Here is a 20,790-nt window from a genome sequence, read left to right on the forward strand (position 1 = left end):
CATGGAGCTGATTGCTTCTGTCCAGGTGCCAGCTGATGCATGGCTGGAGTGTGGAGCTTTGTGCACGTTTCTGACCCCACAACTCACCACACAGCATGGGAAAATAAACCTAAATGGCACAGAGCTTTTACAGTAATTCAGAAATTTACTATTCAATGTAATCTTTGATAGAGATTTTGACTTTGTGTGTTTCCTAGAGGCAGAATTATCTCGGATAATTGTCACTATAGCTTTGCCAGCCATAATATTCTCTTACCTTGGCTTTGCAAGGAAAGCAATGAGATTTATCATGAGCTGTCAGCGGGTTCACATCTCCCCTGTCATGATGATAATTGTGCTGTCTGGGAGGTCTTTGGGAAACTGTCATAGGACAAAAGGAATCTGATTGCACTTTATCTGCCTGAGCTATGCCTTCCTATTGACTGTTGGCCTGATCCATACAAATACGTCCATTCTTTGCTTTATTAATAAAAAAACCAGGTTTTTGGAAGAAATCTGGGTGAAATGCTGGAGGTTTTAGATGAAATGCTGGAGGTTCTAGAGGTTTATCATTACTTTTAAACTGTCTTTAAATCTTTTTATTGTAATACTTTGTTAGAGGACGGATTGCAATCAACAATTAAACCTACAAGCACAGTTTATCACATCCACATTTTTCCAGCAGCTTTGCAGCAGTGGGAACCATCCAGTGCTCCGAGGCTGGCTAATATTCAGAGATATATGGCCAAACAATTAATAGTGTTAATTGTCCTTCTTTTCTAGCCAAGAACAGCATTGTCCAGGGCTTGGAGAACGTGGAGGCTGTGGAAGGAGGGGAAGCCCTGTTCGAGTGTTACCTCTCCAAGCCTGAGACCTACAATTACAACTGGCTGATTGATGATGAACCTGCCAAAACCACAGAAAACACTGAGATGGTTTACTTTGAAAATGGACTCAGGCATATCCTGCTGCTGAAGAATTTAACTCCCCAGGACAGCTGCAGGGTGACTTTCATGTGCAGCGATGCAGTGACCTCAGCCTTCCTCACAGTGAAAGGTAACTCAGGTGCTTGGGCAGGGGAAATCTTCCATTTCTGCTTGGAAGGGGGAAAGAAACCAGGGAAATATGATGAGTAGCAGCAAGGAAATGTTGCATTTGTTGTTTGTCTCTTATCTAAATGTTCTTCCTACACAATAAATGGTTGGGAAAGATCTCTGAGATCATCAAACCCACCACTAACCCACAGAATCACAGAATGCAATGCATTGGGGAGGACCTTAAAAGTCATCCAGTGTCACCCCCTGCCATGGGCAGGGACACCTTAAACTACCCCAGGTTGCTTCAAGCCCTGTCCAACCTGGCCTTGGGCACTTCCAGGGACCCCGGGGCAGCCACAGCTTCTCTGGGCACCTGTGCCAGGGCCTCCCCACCTTCACAGCAAAGAATTTCTTCCTAATGTCTTATGTAAACCTATTCTCTGTCCATCTGAATCCTTTCCTCCTTGTCCTGTCACTCCATGCTCTTGCAAAATGTCCCTCTCCATCTTTCTTGTCCACTCCCTTCATATACTGGAAGGTGCAAATTAGGTCATCCCAAAGCCTTTTGTTTTCCCTGAAAAACAAAAATCTGAAAAAAATCCAATTCTCTCACTCCTAAATGGATGATGCTTTACAATTTCCTTGTTTTCTTGCTCTGTAGGATGTGAGATGGTTTCTAAGCAGCCCCACTTGGCACTGAGTGAGCAGCAGATGACTGTCTCAGAGCTGTCATGGTTCTGATGAGTTTGGTTGTTTATAGACACTTCAGGGCTTCAGAGAGGAGGGTTTTATCAGCAACAACATTATCTCTGCATCCTTTTACTTTATGCTATTACAGGAGACCCCAGTGGGGACCAGAAGCCCTTTCTGTATGAGAAAATATGATTAGAAAAGCAGAGACTAGTCCCCACTTATGGATTAGATAGAGTTTGGAGCAACCTGGTCTGGTGGAAGGTGTCCCTGACCAAGGCAGGGGATGCAACAAGATGGGCTTTGAAGTCCAAACCAAACCATTCTGTGATTCTAAACCTTCTGTTGTGGCAATGTACATAAACCTTTAATGATCTCCTTGCTCTCCAAGGCCTGGCTGTTCAGAGCTTCAGCACAAATATTCACAAAATCTCCTGATTGTTTCTGTAACTGAGGCCTTGATCACTGATTTCAATCTACAGGGTGGCGCCTGCAGTTCCTGCAGCCCCTCACGGATGTGGAAGTGTCTCTGGGGGAAAAAGCAACATTTAGCTGTGTCCTGAGTGAAGCTGTGCCAGTTCATGAAGTGGCCTGGTACAGTAATGACACAGAGATCCAGTCGGGGGAGGACTGGGAGGTACAAGCAGATGGAAACAAATACAAACTTATTCTGAAAAAAGCCCAACTGCATCATTCTGGAGAGGTGACCTTTGCTTCCAGGGAGGCCATTTCATCAGCCAAGCTTTCTGTGATTGGTAAGTGTGTGTTGTTCCAGCCCAGGGGCACTCAAAATCTCACCCTTTGGTACTGACCTACAGCATTGAATTTCCCAGTCTTTGTGCTGATTCTTTCCAAAATAGTGTTCCTAGGCTGAGAAGATACTACTGGCAACTTGCTCTTTGACCAGAAGTAATCCACTTCATCAGAAGAAAAATATATCATTAGGCTAGTGATGGTAGAGATGCTCCCCAACTTTCTTTAGCTGCAGTCTTTTGTAAAATGTAACATAAACTCTAATGGAAGTCAGTATTCTCATGGCTCAACTTCACTCTTGGCAAACGTGGACACAGGAGGGAGCTGAGCTAGAGACCATGCGGAAAAATCACCCAGAATAGCAGAGGAATCTTTGAAATCTGCTAATCAGCTCAGGTGCAGGGCAAACAGTCTTCCAGATTAATGAGTAGCATTATAAAACCCTCAAGTGGGGGACACCCAGAAAGCACACACCTCCTGCTTCAGAGACACAGAGTTAATAGTTAAGTAGAGAAGATATAATTCTGTAATTCCCTCGTGGAGCAGGCTGGATGATGCCATCAGTGTCCATTCCAGCACCCAGGATCTGGCTCCTTCCTGCAGTGGGACAGGTGGGTGACCCAGCAGTGGTCACACAGCACCATCCCAGTGATGGTTATGAGATAATTAAATGTATTTTGGCTGTAGCTGAGGTGTTAAAGAGTCACTGATGGACCATCTATACTTTAAATGATTACAGGCAATCTCAGTCTAATGACTTCTGAGACTTAAGGGATCTCTGTTACACACTGCAGTCGTTTCCACCACAACAACAAAAAAAAAAGTGTGATGGATTTAAATAATCTTTTTCTAATTTTGGGTACTTACATTTAATGAACTTCAAAATAAAAATACAATCTTTCTGTTGACAGATTTTTCTCTAACAAGTTTGGCTGGCAACAGAGAAAAGATTTTATGTTGTTCTTGTGGTGTCCAGAGTTAAAAGAACCTGCTGTTGACCATATTTGCCTTTAATTCTTTGGATTGGCATATCATGGCAGGTCATTTACATCGTAAATGTCTTGAACTCAAGACTGAAAGAATTATTTCTGTTTTTTAGGCCAAAGTGTAATGTAAGCAAGGAACATTTTCCAGTGTGCTGAGTGTAGGGATTGGGATTAGATGATCTTCAAGGTCCCATTCCAGACCGTTCTATGATCATGGACAGCAGGGCACCAGATCATTCCCATCACATATTTATTTTTTACTGCCTGATGCTGTGACACATACTGCAATTACACAGAAGTGGAGTGACTCGTTATTAAAATATTTGAGTTATTCTTTAGTCCTATCATAACTTGATTTCAATTAAGGCCAGACTTAAAATAAACACAATCAAGGCTCAAATGTGCTTGGAATTTTCAGTTAAATTCCTTGATAATAAATTAAATTAAGTAATTAAATAAATTTTCAGTTAAATTCCTTGATAATATGGACTGTGTAGGATTATCTTTATCCTAAGCTTGGTGGGACAAAGAGGTTAATTATATATACACAAGAGGTTAATTATTTGAGATGAGAATTGGAAAATGAATGTTTGTCATTGGCAGCATAGATCAGGGCAGACAAGGATAAATCAGTGGTGCACAGGCACAGGTTGTGACTTTTTGATGACTTTACACTCAGCTTTACAACAAGGAGAATACTCAGTCCATTGCGCTTCCATCCTCACAGCTTGCAGAAGGCTCTTGTGAAATTGGAGCCTCCTTGAGCCAGGTCCCATAAGCTCTTGGAGGTCTATTTCACACCCAAGATAGCTCAGCTACCTTAGAAGGCATAAAATCAGCAGGATGGCTTCTGTGGCAGTGTTGGAAACAAAAAGGTTTAAGAAAAAGCAAAGTAACAAACTCTTTACAGAGAAAAACCAATCCAGGTGCAAGAATTCCTTGCTCCTGGTAAAACACCTCACAAAACCCATTAGTTTCTTTGTTTTCTTCTTTATCTAATAAATTGCCCAAGTGGGACTTTTTGGCTTCTGTCCAATTAGCTATCCTTAAGTTTGAGGTGAAGTCCACTAAACCTATGAGATGTCTTTTCACCTAATTGAGTAGAGAAACTTCTGGGCTTCTTTCCTTTTTAAGGGGACAAAGGATAGTTTTGTCACTCCGTCAGCAAGGGGCACACTCCTACACTCTTGGGTGTTTTAGGATGGAGTGTTCCTGCTCACATCATACATCACAGCACCTCTGTTGTGCCCCCAGCCCTCCCCGAGCCACCCGAGGCACCACAAGTTCTGAGTCAGAGCAGCCACTCCGTCACCCTGTCCTGGCACAAGCCGCTGGGTGACGGCGCACAGCACATCCTGGGCTACAAGGTGGAGAGGAAAATCCCAGGAGTTGGCTGGCAGTCCTGCAGTGAGGGCCTCATCCCAAACACGGAGCTCACGGTGGATGGCCTCACCCCGGGGGAGCCCTACAGATTCCGAGTGTCGGCCGTGACCAAAGCGGGGGCCAGCGAGGCGCTGCACTTCCCCCAGACAGTGCGGTTAGGTGAGGATGGACACAGGCTCAGCAAGGACTGCAAGCTCCTGCAGACCCTACATTTTGCATGGCATGCCTGCTTCACCCATTCCAGGCATCTCCCAGTGCAGTATCTTTCAGTGCTTGGCTGCCAGCACAATAGAGGAGGAAGAGCTTGGGATAAAAAAAGTCGTTCTGGGCTGCTGTGAACAAAAGCTGCTGCGTTTTTAGCACTGTTCTTTGATTCCCTCCAAACTGCATCTGGCTGTCTTGCAGCCTGCGCTGCATCCTCCACGGGCTGGCCCCTCACCATGGGTTTCTTGCACTGCACCCATGTGTTGGCCATGAGTGTCTTTTCTTGTGGAGTTAGGACAGAATGAGTGAAAAAGGGCATGCTGGAATGTGTTTGGGGTAACCAAGACTGTGACCATGAGTGGGCAATGTTGTCTTCTTCACCCATCTTTCTCCTTCTTTTTTTGTTTTTTATGCATCTTTTTAAGAATCCCCACAAGGAAATGCTGGGGGACACAGTTTCTTTGCTGTCTGATGGTGAAACTTTGGAAGCTTCACTGGGATGGGGAGTCTCTCTCTCTCTCTCTCTCTCTCTGAGTCTTTTCTTGCAACTCTTTCTTCGGTATCACTCATCTAAATTCCTCAAAATGAGCATAATGATAGAAAAATACTCTTTTGCTTAAGGTTTAGGTGCACATTGACATTTTTTTCTGCAACAATAACTGCTGCCAGTGCTGGACCCTGATGACTCTGCACATGCTGACTTTGTCAACAACAAACCCAAAGCATTTTGGGCAGCAATCGTCTCACCATGGTGAAATGTGCAGAAAAGAGGGTAACCTTGAGGGTTGTGCTGCTTTTGGGAACCCAGAATCCTCTTTTACATCCTAATCAACATCTCTGAGTTTAATGTGTTTTTCTTTGAGGTATCATGGTTCTGCAAACAGCATTCTGTTGGTAGACCTCCTTCCAAAATAAAGAAAATGCAGAGAATTTTTTGGTTAAATTATTTATGCTTTTTGATAATTCTTACTCTTCCTAAGATAGCATAAATATATATCTATTTTTTTTATTTGAAGGCAGACATGAATGCCACTTTGAATCATCTCTTTTCATTATATTTATTGTTTCTTTTTTTGTCTCGCATCACAACTTCTTCACTTCAAAACATTTAAGATATCTGTAGAACATTTTTTATACTGATGATGGGTAAATGAAGACCAGCAAACACACAGGAATGTGGAAAATGCAACCAATTCTGCATGTATGTGTTTAGATGGAGCTGGTTTAAGCACTGGGAGAGCTTGGAAAGTTGTTTTGATATTGTCTTTGGAAGTGCACACTTTGGATGCTGCCAGTCTTTCTTTTTTTTTTTTTTTCCTTTAGTTATCTACAACAGCTGAAAAATCTGTAAATGATGGATGGGTTGCTTGGATATTTTATGGAGTGGAGTGCCTTAAAGCCAGATGATTGTTCTTTGTGTTAATTAATTTTATTTTTGTAATTGCAGAGCCTCCAGTTACCATCACTCAACCTTTGGTGGGAGGATCTGTCTCGGAAGGGGGGGTGGCTCGCCTGGAGTGCACATTATCAAGTAAAACTGAGGAGAAAGTGACTTGGTTCAAGGGAAAAGAGCAAATAAAAGCTGGAGGGAGATACGAGATCCTCTCTGATGGAGTGAAGCAGATACTCATTATCCGTGGATTTAAACCTGAGGATCAGGACAGCTACACCTGCATGGCTTCTCCAGAAGTCAAATCTGTTGCCAGCCTGTGTCTTGAAGGTACAAAGTGTGCATTCCTGAGGTGATAAATCAGGTCTGGTATGGACATCCAGGGCCATCTCCACAGCTTGGACTGGAATTAATTTTCTTTTACAAGCTATGATAACAATCCACAAGGAATTTTTATTTTCCTGTTTGGCATTGCCCAGTATGTTCCTGCATCCCAAATAGTTTTGAGTTGCTCAGATTAGAGTTTCTGGAGACAGATATTTGAGGTGTGACATTATTGTCTCTACACAAGTTTTTGGTGCCTTTTGAGATGCTTTAGGGTATTCTGTGAATGTTCCAGACAACCTGGAGCATCTCAGAATGGACTGGGTAACATATAGAGGCACGTGAATGTGTCCCAGACACCTTCAGACTTAGGCACATCCAACCAAGCAGGAGTGTCCATGTGAGATGGGAGTCTCAGCTCCCAGCGCAGCCACTGGAGATCTTTTCAGGAAAGACAGGGAAGCCCTGCATATCTGGGAGATTGGATGAGCCTGGGTAGCTTTCCAGACTCCACTGGCAGTCTTAACAACTGCAACATTAAAAAGGCAGAAATCTATTGGGTTCAAATGTGCAAGGAATAAACAAATTCTAAAAAAAGTTGTTTGGGAATGTTGTAAGTGCATGCATAGAATCACAGGACTGTTGAGGTTGAACAGGCTTCCTGAAGAAGGAGTGGTTCATCCTCCTCCTCGAAGCATGGTCAGCTAGGACAAGTTCACCAGGACCAGATTCAGTTGCATCAACTTCCCAGAGAGGGTGTGAAGTCTCCTTCTCTGTAGATATTCAAAATCCATCTGGACACTGAATAATGTGATCTAGGGGACTGTGTGTGAGCAGGGAGGCTGGACTAGATGATATCCAGCCATCCCCTCCAGCCTTCCCCATCCTGTGATTCTGTAGATTCCCATGTTTTTCTCAGTATGATGCTTAGTTAAATGCCTCCGAGACTCTCCAACGTAGAACATTTCCATGTGTTTTTTCAAAACTCACAGATATTTAACTTCTCATCTGTTTCACTCCCTGCAGTTCCCACAGTGTCGATGCTGAAGGAGATTGCCAGGGAAGCTCCCCCTGCCAGCCAGGCTGAGGAGCAGGTGGATGGACACATCCAGCCCAGCCTGCCTCCTGAGGCTGCCCAGGAGGGAGATCTGCACCTCCTGTGGGAAGCCCTGGCCAAGAAGCGCCGTATGAGCCGGGAGCCCACCTTGGATTCCATCAGCGAGGTGCCCGAGGAGGATGAGAAGCTTCAGAAGCTGAGGAAGGAGGAAGCAGAGATGTCTCACTACTACTCAGAGGAGTACTCCACGTGTGACGAGCTGGCCAGGACAGGAGAGGCAGATTTCTCTTTCACAAGCTCTGATGACGAGTCTAGAGCTGGGACTCCTTCCCTAGTGAACTACCTCAAGAAAGCTGGGAAGAAGAGCACCAGCATTACCAGCAAGGTTCAGTCCACCTCCACAGCAAAACTATGGAAACAGTGGGAGACATCCACTGTGGAGACCACTGTGGCCACCACGGCTGCTCAGCCAGCTGAACCAGAGCTGCCAGATTTAGACGATCCCTCCATGAACAAGGCGGCTGTGAAGATCCAAGCCGCTTTCAAAGGCTACAAAGTCAGAAAAGAGATCAAGCAACAGGAGTGCCCGGTGTTCACCGAGACCTTCAAAGATTTCTCTGGAGAGCCTGGAAGCACCCTGCACCTGGAGTGTGTGGCCCACAGCAAAACCGACATGAACGTCCGCTGGCTGAAAGACGGCAAGGAGCTCTCGGATGGTCGCTACTACCACATAGACAGCTACAGTGATGGCACCTGCTCCTTGATAATCGCCGGCCTGGACAGGAAGGATGCAGGTAAATACACCTGTGAGGCATCCAATAAGTTTGGCAAGGTCTCACACAGCGCTAAGGTGGTGGTTGGCACTCAGGAAGCTCAAGCTCTTGCTAAGGAGAAGCGGAGTAAGCAGAGCACCGACAGCGAGACGGAGAGCTCGTCCGGCAGCGAGCTGGACGACGCGTTCCGAAAAGCAGGAAGGAGACTCCACAGGCTCTTCAGGGCCAAGATCTCCACGGAGATCTCTGATGTGGAGGAAGAGCTCTTTGTCAGCGCAGACGAAGGGGACATAGACGTGGTTGACCACCAGACGTACCGTGAGGATGACCAGTACATCTACATCAAGTTTGAAGTCATGTCCGAGGCCAAAACGGCTGCCACACGGTTCAGAGAGATGTTTGGCGCTCTGGGAATTCCAGTGGAGATCGACATCTTGGAACAAGGCCCGAAAAAAATCGAATTGCGCATTGGGAAGGCATCACCTCCCACCCTTGGGAAGTTTCCACCTCCAGCGAGACCTCCACCACCTTTGCTGACTTCTGACACAGGTAGGGGAAGCAAATCCTGCCTATTCCTTGGAAAAGACAGTGGGAACAGGTCGAAATGTAATTTTTTAACTCTCAAACAAGTTGTTGGTTTTTTTTTTTTTAACTTGGTGCTGATATTTTTATGAAAGCTTTGCACTTTTAGAAAGAAATAATGACTTTTAATTCTTTTTCATTTTGAGGGAGAGGAGGCACACTGGTGGGGGGGTTACAATTATTGCCTTATCTGTGAAGTCCCTTTTCATGCTTGAAATGTCACCTACTGCAACATGACCATAAATACTACGATTATTGTACTTAAATTAATTATGTAGGGTTTAGAATGGTTCTGAGGGAGACAAGATATTTTGGCAAGGATAGGAGCAGGGATAATATATAGTTGGCAGCTGTGGTATTGCTGTGCTGATCTTTGCAATGCTAGGGAGTTTCTTGACTCTTTTCTAGAGAAAAGATATTATTCTGCAATTAAAAAACTGGAAACCAGAAGTCTGGGCTTCAGGAGTCTAAAATAGGTTTTAGATAAAACCAAACTTTTCTTCTCTCTAACCACCCCAACTTCAGCCCCCATGTTCATGACCGAGCTCCAAAACCAAGAGGTCCAGGACGGGTACCCAGTGAGCTTTGACTGCATCGTCATTGGCAAACCCCTGCCCACGGTTCGCTGGTTCAAGGATGGCAAAGCTATTGAGGAAAACGATCACTACATGATCAACGAGGACCAGGAAGGGTGTCACCAGCTGATCATCACCGCCGTGGTGCCCACGGACATGGGCGTCTACCGCTGCCTCGCCGAGAACAACATGGGCGTGGCTTCAACCAAGGCTGAGCTCCGTGTGGACTGTAAGTCTCAAAATCACTGGAGAGAAAACAATCAAAAGAGTTCTGCTGAGACCTGGCTAATTTATTTTTTCCCAAGGAAAGCACCATTTGATGCCGTTGAGTCGGGGATGGAAAGATTCCAGTTTTTAGGTGGATTAGGAGGTTAACTTTAGTGAAAGTAATGGGTCTTTTATAATGTGACTTGCTAAGGTGATTCTTGATTGGTCTCAAAGTAGAAACATCTCACACTATTAGTGACTATGAATGGCACACTGTGAAGAACCATAACTATAACAATGGTTACAGAGACAGAGATAATAATTGTCTTAATTCTTTCCTCTAAGATTCTCAGGCTCAGCCTGGGAGAAATTATCTCTGTTCTTTCTTCGTCTGAACTGAGAATCTCCACACTATTTGCATTTTAAAGGAAGATGTTTTGGCTACAAAATTTTCACTTGCAAACTTCTTGGGTTTAGCTGGGTTTTGCTAACTCCAAGGCGAGGTTCAGAGCAAAGCTTTCGGGGTGGACAGAGGTGTTTTCCATAATCCAGGGACACGTGGGATCCTGCTGCAGTACAATATAAAATCCACCTGCCAGTCACTCCAATTAGTCAGGGAACTAAAATCAGTAAGAACTATTTTAACAAGAAAAATAATTTCAAAATTCAGAGGATTCAGACATATCTTCTTTCATTTAACAGTGACCAGCACGGACTACGAGACAGCAGCAGATGCAACAGAGACATCATCTTACTACAGTGCTAAGGAATACATTTCAAGGTAAAATATGGAACTTTGGCTCTTACCTGTGACTCAGTGAGATCAGTCTGTGTATTTGTGTCAGGGCTGGGTTTGCTGTGTCGAGCAAATTTAATGCCATAAAGGAGCATCCAGCCCAGCTGAGATGCAATAACTGCAACAGCTGCACATTTATCATGGGCAGAATTGCTCTGAAACCTTCAGGCAAGCTGGGGTATTTCCTCAAGGAATCACTGTTACTTTTAATGTCAGGTGGTGCTGAGTCTGTTCTCAGGATGCCAAAACCCACAGACTGAATTTACCTAAAAGAGGTCATTCTGACTCCAAACTCTTACCTGGAGTCCTGATTTTCCTCTTTCTAATCCCAATTGCTGCTTAGCCGAGAACAGGAGGAATCCACCACTGAGGAGGAACAGTTGCCCCAGATCTTTGATGAGCTTCATGATATTCATGTGGCACCTGGAGCATCGCTGGCTAAATTTCACCTGAAGGTGAAAGGTGAGTGGATCCCATGGTATTGTCAGTTTTCCAGGTCTGATATTAGGTTAGAGTGCTGGACAAGGTTTTCCAAGGTGTTCTCCTGCAGCTGTGACCCCAGGCTGAGCACCTTGCATCACTTTTGCACAAATGTGTTCATGCTGCTGAACGGGGACTGTTGGAGCAGACTCAGGCAGATTAAGCCTCATTTTGTGTCCATATATCCAGGCATAATGACAGGCACGTGCTTCTGAAAACTGAATTCTGGATGTCTCTGAGCACAGGAGCAATAACGAACAATAATCTTGACATTATTATAATAATCCCTATTAATAACTATCATTATATATTACATATATTTATATAACATAAATAACTATATCTAGTATAATGCATTAATATTAATCATAATTATATTATAATATCAATAAAAATAAAGTCAGTCTCCTTTATTCTCTTCAATAAATGAAGCAGTTATGAACTTGCTTTCGTCCATTAAGGGGCTGCTCCTACAATGTAAAAACTGCAAAAACATCCCTTTGGCATTGACTCTGGTAGGGAAAGGTAGGGATTTTCCTGTTTTCTCCTGTTGCTATCTATAAAAATTATGAGAATGCATTTGGCTTCAACATTTCTCTTATTGAACCATTCAAATCAGACCTAAGTGTTGATTTTTCAACCTCCAAGGCGTTTGCACATGCAGACAATATGGGGAGTGCCAGAAACTGAGGAGACAGCAAAGAATTTTAACAGATAAATCGAATTTAATGCCTTTTTAAGCATTCCTAATTGGTTAAACCCTTGAAACAGGAGCCCTGTTAAACCCTTGAAACAGCAGAGGATCTGGCAGTTTGGAGACGCTCCCAAATCAGCGCTGCCAATGAATTTTGTTCTCTGTGTCTGTAACTGCTCCTCACAGGGTACCCTCAGCCTCGTCTCTATTGGTTCAAAAATGGGCAGCCCCTAAAGGCCTCGGACCGGATCCTCAAGACTGACAGGCAGGAATTCCACTCCCTGGAAATCCGCGACGTCACCAAAGCAGACGCTGGCCAGTACTTGATATTTGTCATCAACTCTGCTGGCTCTGCCTACTCCTCAGCCAGGCTGGTAGTCAAAGGTGAGTGTTGCTCTGTTTTGGGCTGTTTCAGAGGTTCTTGCCACGTTGTATAGTTATTTTTTACTGAGAAAACCTCTCAGCGTAACTCAGGTGAGGTAGGGAAGTCTGTAGGTAAAAGATGATGTGCTTTCCTCCTGGTCTTTATTTATTCACCCATAAATTTACTGTTTAAGAAGATGATGATGCCACTTCCCTGTGGTCTGTCTCATAAACAGGTATTTTATTCTCACCCATCTTCATTAACCTTAAAAGTTCATTTCATTAAAACTTAGGGGCTCTTACAAATCATACCCATATTTCTGTGTAATATCTCCACTGGAGTCACTTTGGGAGCTTTTTTCTGCAACTCCTGGATTGACACTTATTTGTCATGTTCTTTTTTTTTTCTTTTTGTGTTCCAGATCCTTATGAGAAAGAAGAGCCATCCAAAACAGGTGAGAGAAGTCCCAGCAGGTGAGAACAGAAGCCCCAGGAATTTTTCAGTCTAAACTCACTATGCTTCATCAATAATATTATTTCCAGATTCCCATGAGCAGCTGATACCACCAAGATTCCTTGAAAGGTTTACAAATAAGAAGGTGAAAAAGGGTGCAAGCATCACGTTATCTGTGAAAGTGGAAGGTAAGTCAGCAGATACCTCATCTCTCTGAATAACACTTGAAATGTGTCATTTCACAACACATTCTTCTCTCTCTGCCCCAAGTCATTGCAACCTCAATTCCTGTATCTGAAGTCTGGGATTCTACTCCCAAATTACATTTCTTACAAAGACACTTCACAGTACTATCTTATTTTTCTTCAGCTCCATGGTTTTGTATGTTAAAATGGGGATAAATGACACTTTGTAGTACGATGCACATTGACCATGAATTGTATGGTGATTGACAATTTTGGTTTTATGGAAAGATTTGATGCATTTATGAGCATGATGTAAAATGGTTTATCCTCCATCATTGCATATTATGCCTGTTATTGCTGGGAAAGTATCAGAAAATGGATCAAAATCAGCATTTATTCACAGCAAGGCTCATCATTTTAAGGGAGGAACACAAAGGGGAAGATTAAAGCTTATTGCACCAATTTCCCTTTAGGACATCCACCACCAACAATCACTTGGATGAAAGAAGAGTCTCGGGAAGACATCCTGTGGATCAAACCAGACACTCCTGGGTACAAACTGGCCAGTTCCAACATGCACCACAGCCTGATCCTGTTGGATGTCAAGAAGAAGTACAGTGGAGCTTACACCTGCATTGCCACCAACAAGGCTGGCCAGTCCATCTGCACTGCCAACCTGGAAGTTGCAGATGGTAAATCTTTGCTGCAACACAATCAATTTCTCTGTGTTTTTCTTTTATGCAGTCCCTAAGGGAAAAAAAAAACCAAACTAACAAGTGTGACTGTTAAGGAAACTATCCAATCACACCCAAAAAAATGCATTTTCTCAAGAGCAGCCATGATTTTGCTTGTCTTGCAAATGGTTACAATCTTTACTTTTATAATATTTCAGAGTTCTGACTGTGTCTTGTATTAACAGCAGCACCTTTTCTGTATAAACAGAAGGCAAGTCTAAGGAACAACCAAATTAGGTACAAATTTAAAAAAATGAAAGGCAATGTAAAGTAACAGGGAAAAGTCACCTTTTGAAAAATTATTTTGAGTGCTCCACTTTGCTGAGGTATTTTGTATTAGAGTTATTTGATTTTTGTAGAGCTTTCCAAGGCCTCTTTTAACACACTAAGATGGGGGAAAAACAAATATATTCTGGAAATTGGAGCAGAGCTGTGAAGGATTCCATTTTCCTGTTATCCTGCCTTGCATCCCACACTTTTATTGTACCAAGAGCTGCAGGAGCATAACTTGAGCAGTGGGGAGAAATGGGGCAATTACATATTTTCCATGAACAGGGAGAGGAGGGAGGAAACCATTGCCACCACAGGACTGGGAATACATATCCCAGGTCAGGAGCTGCTGCCATGCTCCACATCTAGAAAATGTGCCTGCACTGAATAGCTAAAAAAGGACATTCTGTGCCTTCTGTCCTCTAATGACTAACCCCAATCTTGCAGTGAAAGAGGCTGAAGTCCTGACCCAGGAGCGTGTGATGGTGTCAGAAGCCATCATGACCACACTGGGGTAAGTGGTTGGATGTGTGGGAGAAGGGGGACGTGTTCCTCAGTCAGCTCTCCTTACTGCCCATTGTATTGCAACTTTTAACTCTGCTTTATTTTCTTTTCCAGAACTATTCAGTCCTCTGAAGGTAAGAGAAGCTGTTTTCTCTCTCTTCTTCCTGTCCTCCATATCTACAGCTGAGGCTGTCAATGTATTTCATGTATCCACTCATTTTTGTCCACTTTTCTTGAAATTGTCTGAAATGCTGGAACCTTTCAGGACTGCTCACTGCTCAAGGGTGAATTATTTGGATGAACTAAGAGCAAGCACAGTTTTAAAAACAGGAGAAGGGAAGAAAATTAAACCTTCCTTCCACAGAAGCTTTTATTACTCAAAAAGAGATGAATTTTCAATGACACTGCCAGCTTAGTAACAAATTCTCTTTCTTTCCAGGAGACCTTGAAGCTGGCAGAGAAGGTGTGCCTAAAAGCCCTATTTCATTAGCTGATGTTGGCTCAGAAGAGTTCTTCCAGAAACTTACCTCACGCATCTCAGAAATGGTATCTGCAAAAATAACTCAGGGTAAGGAATCTGGAAAACACAGTTTAATTATGGTAGGGAAAAAAACCCTCTTTTTTTAGGTGTTGTTTAATTTTAAGTGAGATTTATGCAGCAGGTTTTGAGACAGTCATTTTATATAAGCCAATGAACATTTGTCAATGCTTAGGGGTAAGAAATTTAAGTAGGAGTCCATCCAATCTGCACATCTCAGTCTAGAATTTTGAACTAGGAAAATAGCTATTACAGTAAATTTTAAAAATATAAGTGTACTTTGCATATCCTAGGTATTTTAGTTCCTCAGATATTCATCATTCCTAAATCAGAAAGCAATCCTGTTTTCTGTACTTCCCACATCTTCAAGTTTTAGCTCACAGTGGAATTTTAAAATCAAATTAAGGTAAAAACTCTGTGCACAGCTGTGCAGTAATGCAATGATTTGTTGAGTTGAATTAAAAATGCTGGTTTGTGTCTGCCCTGGTTATCTTGTAGAAAAAGTTTAACTTGGAGGAAAAATAGAGGCATTAACTCTCCAACAAACATTCTTGCAGTGTAGTGGCAATACATGCAGTAGGCTTGCAACACCAAAACATCCAAATTATTCATTTAATCCTAAATATCAATAGGAAATCAATAGGAAATGAATGGTCTTCCCAGGAAGAAGAAAAATTATGATAGATTTGGTTGATGTTTAAATTGGGAATACTTATTTAACACTTTGCTGTTGCTCTGCTCTTCAGCTAAACTTCGAGTACCAGGTGCAGAAAGTGATGATGAGTCAAGAACTCCCTCTGCATCTCCTCGCCATGGACGGTCCAGACCTTCATCCATTGCTCAGGAATCCTCCTCGGAATCTGAAGATGGGGATTCCAGAGGGGAGGTATGACATCTCTATGGACAACTTGGATACAAGGAGAAAACTAAGCTTAGAATGACCAGCCTACTGTGGTGTAGGGATCTCCATCCTCTTTCATGATGTAGTTCAGTTTTTTCAGGTGCATCTAGTAGTTAAATGTTGTGTCTGTGATACAGAGAACAGGGGATCAAATTCTGATGCTCTCCCTGTGATCCTGAACAAGTGGCTCAAGTCAACATGGTCAAAACATGACTTGGTACCTCTTGCTCTCATGGCTGAACTTTAGGAAGTCAGAACTTGATTTTCTGTGGCCTTGGATAAAGTTGGCCAGAGGAATCTTGTTGGGTATTGCTGGCCAGGGGCTGTGTACAGATCATGAACAGGACAGGACTGTTGGGAATGGGCCTTGAGCTGTTTGATTTTCCAGCATCACTCTCATTCCATGGTTATGACAATGGGAAGATGCCAGCAACTCACCTCCCAGGCAGCAGACAAAGAACTTAATGTTACAACTCACATTAAAAGTTTTTTGACCAATCACACAAAGCAAAAGCACATTGACTGTAGTTCCATCCAACCACTCTAAGCACAGGTACCTTTGGTTAAACAATGCTTCTTTCAAATACAACACCTGCTTGTGAGCCTTAAACACAATGCACAGAGCTCCATCATTAACCCTAGAACTCCCTAATATCTCACTAGATAGACTTTGCTGCAGCTCAGGGAGTTATTCTAGACAAGCATTAATACACAGACCATTGTTCTATTTGTCTTTACTTTTCTACTTCTTACATAATTTTTCTGCTGACCAATCTCATGGCTGCTGCTTAGCTCCAATCACAGTTCTGCTGCCTCTGAGGCTGCCTTTTGCAGCTTTCCCAAAACCCTCTGATTTTATGGATTCCCACAGTTGGGAAGTTCTTAATGAGGAAAATGAAGAGCACAAAGTGACTGTAGTTTCATGCCTGCAGATCTTTGATGTCTACATGGTCACTGCTGACTACGTGCCTGCGGCGCCGGACAAGGAGACCATCACCCTGAAGGAAGGACAGTATGTGGAAGTCCTGGATTCAGCTCATCCTCTGAAATGGCTGGTCAGGACTAAACCCACAAAATCGAGTCCCTCTCGACAGGGTTGGGTGTCTCCAGCTTATCTGGACAAGAAATTAAAGGTGACTGATCATTTTTGGTTTTTTCGCATTTAAAATTTCTTGTTCCTGTTGCAGTTTAGAGTCATCCCTTTTGCAAGGAGTGATGGCAGAGGAGGTTGTTGAAGGGGTCTGGAAGAAGGTTGTACTTTTTCATGTTTTTATTAGACAATATTTCTGGTCTGTGCAGGGGTTTCTGGGTTGGAAAGACCTAAAAACTCTGCAGTACAAAAGAAATTTCACACTGATTTAGTAATTGTTGAAGTAAACAGGACTGTGAACACATGAAAGATATTCCTGAGTGTGTATAGATAAAAGCACTGTCCACTTCCAATAATTGTTTTAATTTTTTTCCTAATATTGTAGTTGTCACCGGAGTGGGGAGCAACAGAAATTCCAGAGTTTCCTGGAGAGTTTGTTTCTGAAGATGAATACAAAAGGAAGCTAAGGTGAGCTTATGTCACTTGGCATTTGAACCTTTGAATTTTCCTGCCTGTTGAAACACTTGTATTTTGTGATTGATTTCAGCTTAGGAAAATTCCAGGCAATCGAGATCACAGAATCCTAGAAGGGTTTGGGTTGGAAGGGACCTTAAACAGTATCTATTGTCAACAAATTCTATGGGAAGGGACTCCCTCCATCCCTCCATCCATCCCTCCATCCATCCCTCCATCCATCCCTCCATCCATCCCTCCATCCATCCATCCATCCATCCATCCATCCATCCATCCATCCATCCATCCCTCCCTCCCTCCCTCCCTCCCTCCCTCCCTCCCTCCCTCCCTCCCTCCCTCCATCCATCCATCCATCCATCCCTCCCTCCATCCTTCCATCCCTCCATCCCTCCCTCCATCCATCCATCCATCCATCCATCCATCCATCCATCCATCCATCCATCCATCCATCCATCCATCCATCCATCCATCCATCCCTCCCTCCCTCCATCCATCCATCCATCCATCCATCCATCCATCCATCCATCCATCCATCCCTCCCTCCATCCTTCCATCCCTCCATCCCTCCCTCCATCCATGTGATGCCTTAAGAGGCTCCCTAAAAAAGAGGCTAGACAGAGTTAAAGGAATAAAATAGATATTTATTAAAAGGCCTTCAAAGGATACACCTTGGGCAGTACAAAAGCCTGGCCAGGGCTACACCCAAGATGGACCCTGGGTCACAAGTTCTCACACTTTTATAAGTTTTGGTCCATTTATATACTGGGTTAATTGTACAGTTCCAGCTCCAGGTTATGCAGTCCTATCCTCCCAGATTGCTCACTTCAGTTTGCTGTTGTTTGTACTTTTTGGGCCTGAATCTGCAATGGTGTCCTTGGTTCTGGGGCTGGAAAAGGATTGTTTTGTCTGACTGAGCTGTAAGGAGAACTTGCTAACACTTTATATGAAGTTCAGAGTTATATACCAATGCAGTACAGAATATGGAAAACATGAAAGCTAAAACTTAAGTCTTCACATGCATCCATCCATCCCCACAGGGGATCTTTCAACCACCCCAGGAGTCAGTTCCTCTGATCATTTTAGGGTTTTACAGCCTAAAAGCCTCTCAAGGACAATTGTAATGATTTTTCTGTGATTTCTTTCTGCTCCTCTGTCTCCCCTTCAGTGTTCTCATTCAGGAGCTGTTGATCTCAGAGGAAGATTACATTCAGGATTTACAATTCCTCCAGACTCATCACCTTAGGTACACTGAGACCTGTCCCAGTGTGCCAGGAGCTGTTGCCAGTCAGAAATCCACCATCTTCAGGAATATTGATGACATTGGTCGCTTCCATTCCAGGTGGGCATTCCCAAGTGCCTTCAGTGGAGACCAAAGAGTAGCATTAGTAGTAGTAGTAGTAGTAGTAGTAGTAGTAGTATCATTATCATTATTATCATTATTAGCATTATTATTATTATCATTATTTCATTTTTTTATTTTTTCATTATTATTTTATCATTATTATTATAGTTATCATTAATATCATTATTATTACTGATACTATTAATACTTTTATTATTACTTCTATTATTATTATTACTACTATTCTTACTATTATTCCTGATGTGGAGCACTGGCAGTGCTGAGGTGCAAGGGAATTGATGCTCCTTTCAGGAGGGTGAATGATGGCATGGCTTAAATCCTACCACAGGGTTAGGACTTCCATAATCCCGTCAGAACTTCAAGGCTTCCTGTGTCCAGCTCATTTCTTACTCTTTCAAGTGAATTTAACTGAGAAATACTGAATTATGTTAAAAAAGATCTTACAGGCACTTCAGTGGTGCTGTCACAGAGATATTAATCCACGTAAAACTGATGTCAGCATCCATGAATATCAGGACACCTTCCACTCTCCCAGGGTGCTCCAAGACCTTCTCAACCTAGTCTTGAACACTTCCAGGGAACCAGGGGCAGCCACAACTTCTGTGGGAAATCTGTGCCAGGGCCTCACCACTGTCACAAGGAAGAATTTCTTCCTAACATCCCATCTAACCCAGCCCTCTGTCAGTTTAAAGCCATTCCCCCTTCTCCTGTCCTCCAGGCTGTTGTCCAAAGCCCCAGCTGAGAGGAATGGCATTGTGCTGGGCACTTTAATCCTAATGTGGCAACATCCCTTATTGCCCTCCATCATTTCTGCCTTGGTTTGAACAGACAGGTGTCTGCTAAGGAAGGGAGGAGCCTCCCTTGAAACGGAAAATGTAAAACCCTTCCTTCCAAACTGTTAAAATCTTTGAAATTAAGGGGCTCTCAGACCAAGATATGGGAATAGGAACAACAGTTCTTTACTAGGAAAATTAAAAATATGAATGCAATAGTACAAATAAAGAAAACAAACACTGACAGAGTCAGACCATGCCCTGTCCCGCTGTGTGTCAGGGTGGTGGCACAGTCCCATCCCAGGGGGGCTCAGGGTGGTGGCACAGTCCCATCCCAGGGGGGCTCAGGGTGGTGGCACAGTCCCATCCCAGGGGGGCTCAGGGTGGGGGCACAGTCCCATCCCAGGGGGGCTCAGGCTGGTGGCACAGTCCCATCCCAGGGGGGCTCAGCCCTCCTGCAGTGCCAGCTGTGCTTCTGCTGGAGCAGGGATCCTGCACAAGGGGGGAGTTTTCCTCTGCAGCTCCAGGGCTGCTGGAGATGGGCCTGCTCTCCCTCTGGGAATGCAGGGCAGGAGAAAGCTGCTCCTCTGGGAATGCAGTGGGTAAAGGCTGCTGGGCTGTTCCCAGGGCAGACTGGATCCAGGTAGGAATGCTTGGCTCCTCCCCTGGGCGGAGCATCTCCCATGGGATGGTGGAATTTGATCAGCCCTGCAGGGACACTCAGTGGCCATGGACAGCAGAGATCTCCTGGAGGGAGGATTGGCTGTGGGAGAGGTAAAGAAAACTGCCCAAGGAACAGCAGAGAACTGCCCCAGCTCTGACAGATGGCAATAAAATACCCCCAAAACCCATATTTTACAATCCAGGACAAGTTTCCCACAATAACCTGTGCTCACCTGACATCTCCTGATTCCCAGCCTGGCAGCTGGGGCTGTTTTTAGCCTCATTCCAGCCCCTTCTCCTGAGAGGTGCTGTGCTCCTGTCCCCACAGTGTGTTCCTGAGGAGCCTGCAGGGCTGTGACACTGACGATGACGTGGCCATGTGCTTCATCAAGCACGAAGCAGAGTTCAACAAGTACATCCAGTACCTGGTGGGAAGGGTTCAGGCAGAGTCCATTGTTGTCAGCAAAGCTGTCCAGGAATTCTACAAGGTGAGGCAGGAGCCAAAACACCTGTGGGAAATTCATCCTGTAACTGCATCAAGAAATGTCATTATTTATCATAAATGTTA

General features: G+C 43.8%; 1 protein-coding gene across 9 annotated transcripts in view; it reads left to right on the forward strand.

The window, feature by feature from the left end:
• The window catches only part of OBSCN (obscurin, cytoskeletal calmodulin and titin-interacting RhoGEF), a 186,256-nt gene that overhangs the window by 110,761 nt on the left and 54,705 nt on the right, over nt 1-20,790 (forward strand). For 8 of the 9 annotated variants that reach the window (XM_059838258.1, XM_059838268.1, XM_059838276.1 and 5 more), the window contains 20 exons: nt 763-1,035; nt 2,189-2,461; nt 4,700-4,987; nt 6,480-6,752; nt 7,773-9,125; nt 9,684-9,962; nt 10,643-10,721; nt 11,080-11,198; nt 12,097-12,294; nt 12,696-12,728; nt 12,817-12,915; nt 13,386-13,604; nt 14,364-14,430; nt 14,535-14,554; nt 14,860-14,988; nt 15,705-15,844; nt 16,792-16,992; nt 17,335-17,417; nt 18,589-18,762; nt 20,551-20,710. In XM_059838258.1, coding sequence (XP_059694241.1) covers nt 763-1,035; nt 2,189-2,461; nt 4,700-4,987; nt 6,480-6,752; nt 7,773-9,125; nt 9,684-9,962; nt 10,643-10,721; nt 11,080-11,198; nt 12,097-12,294; nt 12,696-12,728; nt 12,817-12,915; nt 13,386-13,604; nt 14,364-14,430; nt 14,535-14,554; nt 14,860-14,988; nt 15,705-15,844; nt 16,792-16,992; nt 17,335-17,417; nt 18,589-18,762; nt 20,551-20,710 — 4,460 coding nt within the window. The remainder of the gene's footprint in view (nt 1-762; nt 1,036-2,188; nt 2,462-4,699; nt 4,988-6,479; nt 6,753-7,772; nt 9,126-9,683; nt 9,963-10,642; nt 10,722-11,079; nt 11,199-12,096; nt 12,295-12,695; nt 12,729-12,816; nt 12,916-13,385; nt 13,605-14,363; nt 14,431-14,534; nt 14,555-14,859; nt 14,989-15,704; nt 15,845-16,791; nt 16,993-17,334; nt 17,418-18,588; nt 18,763-20,550; nt 20,711-20,790) is intronic. The other variant, XM_059838293.1, reaches the window with a different exon arrangement.

This window comes from Haemorhous mexicanus, chromosome 1 (assembly GCF_027477595.1).
Source record: "Haemorhous mexicanus isolate bHaeMex1 chromosome 1, bHaeMex1.pri, whole genome shotgun sequence".
NCBI lineage: Eukaryota > Metazoa > Chordata > Aves > Passeriformes > Fringillidae > Haemorhous > Haemorhous mexicanus.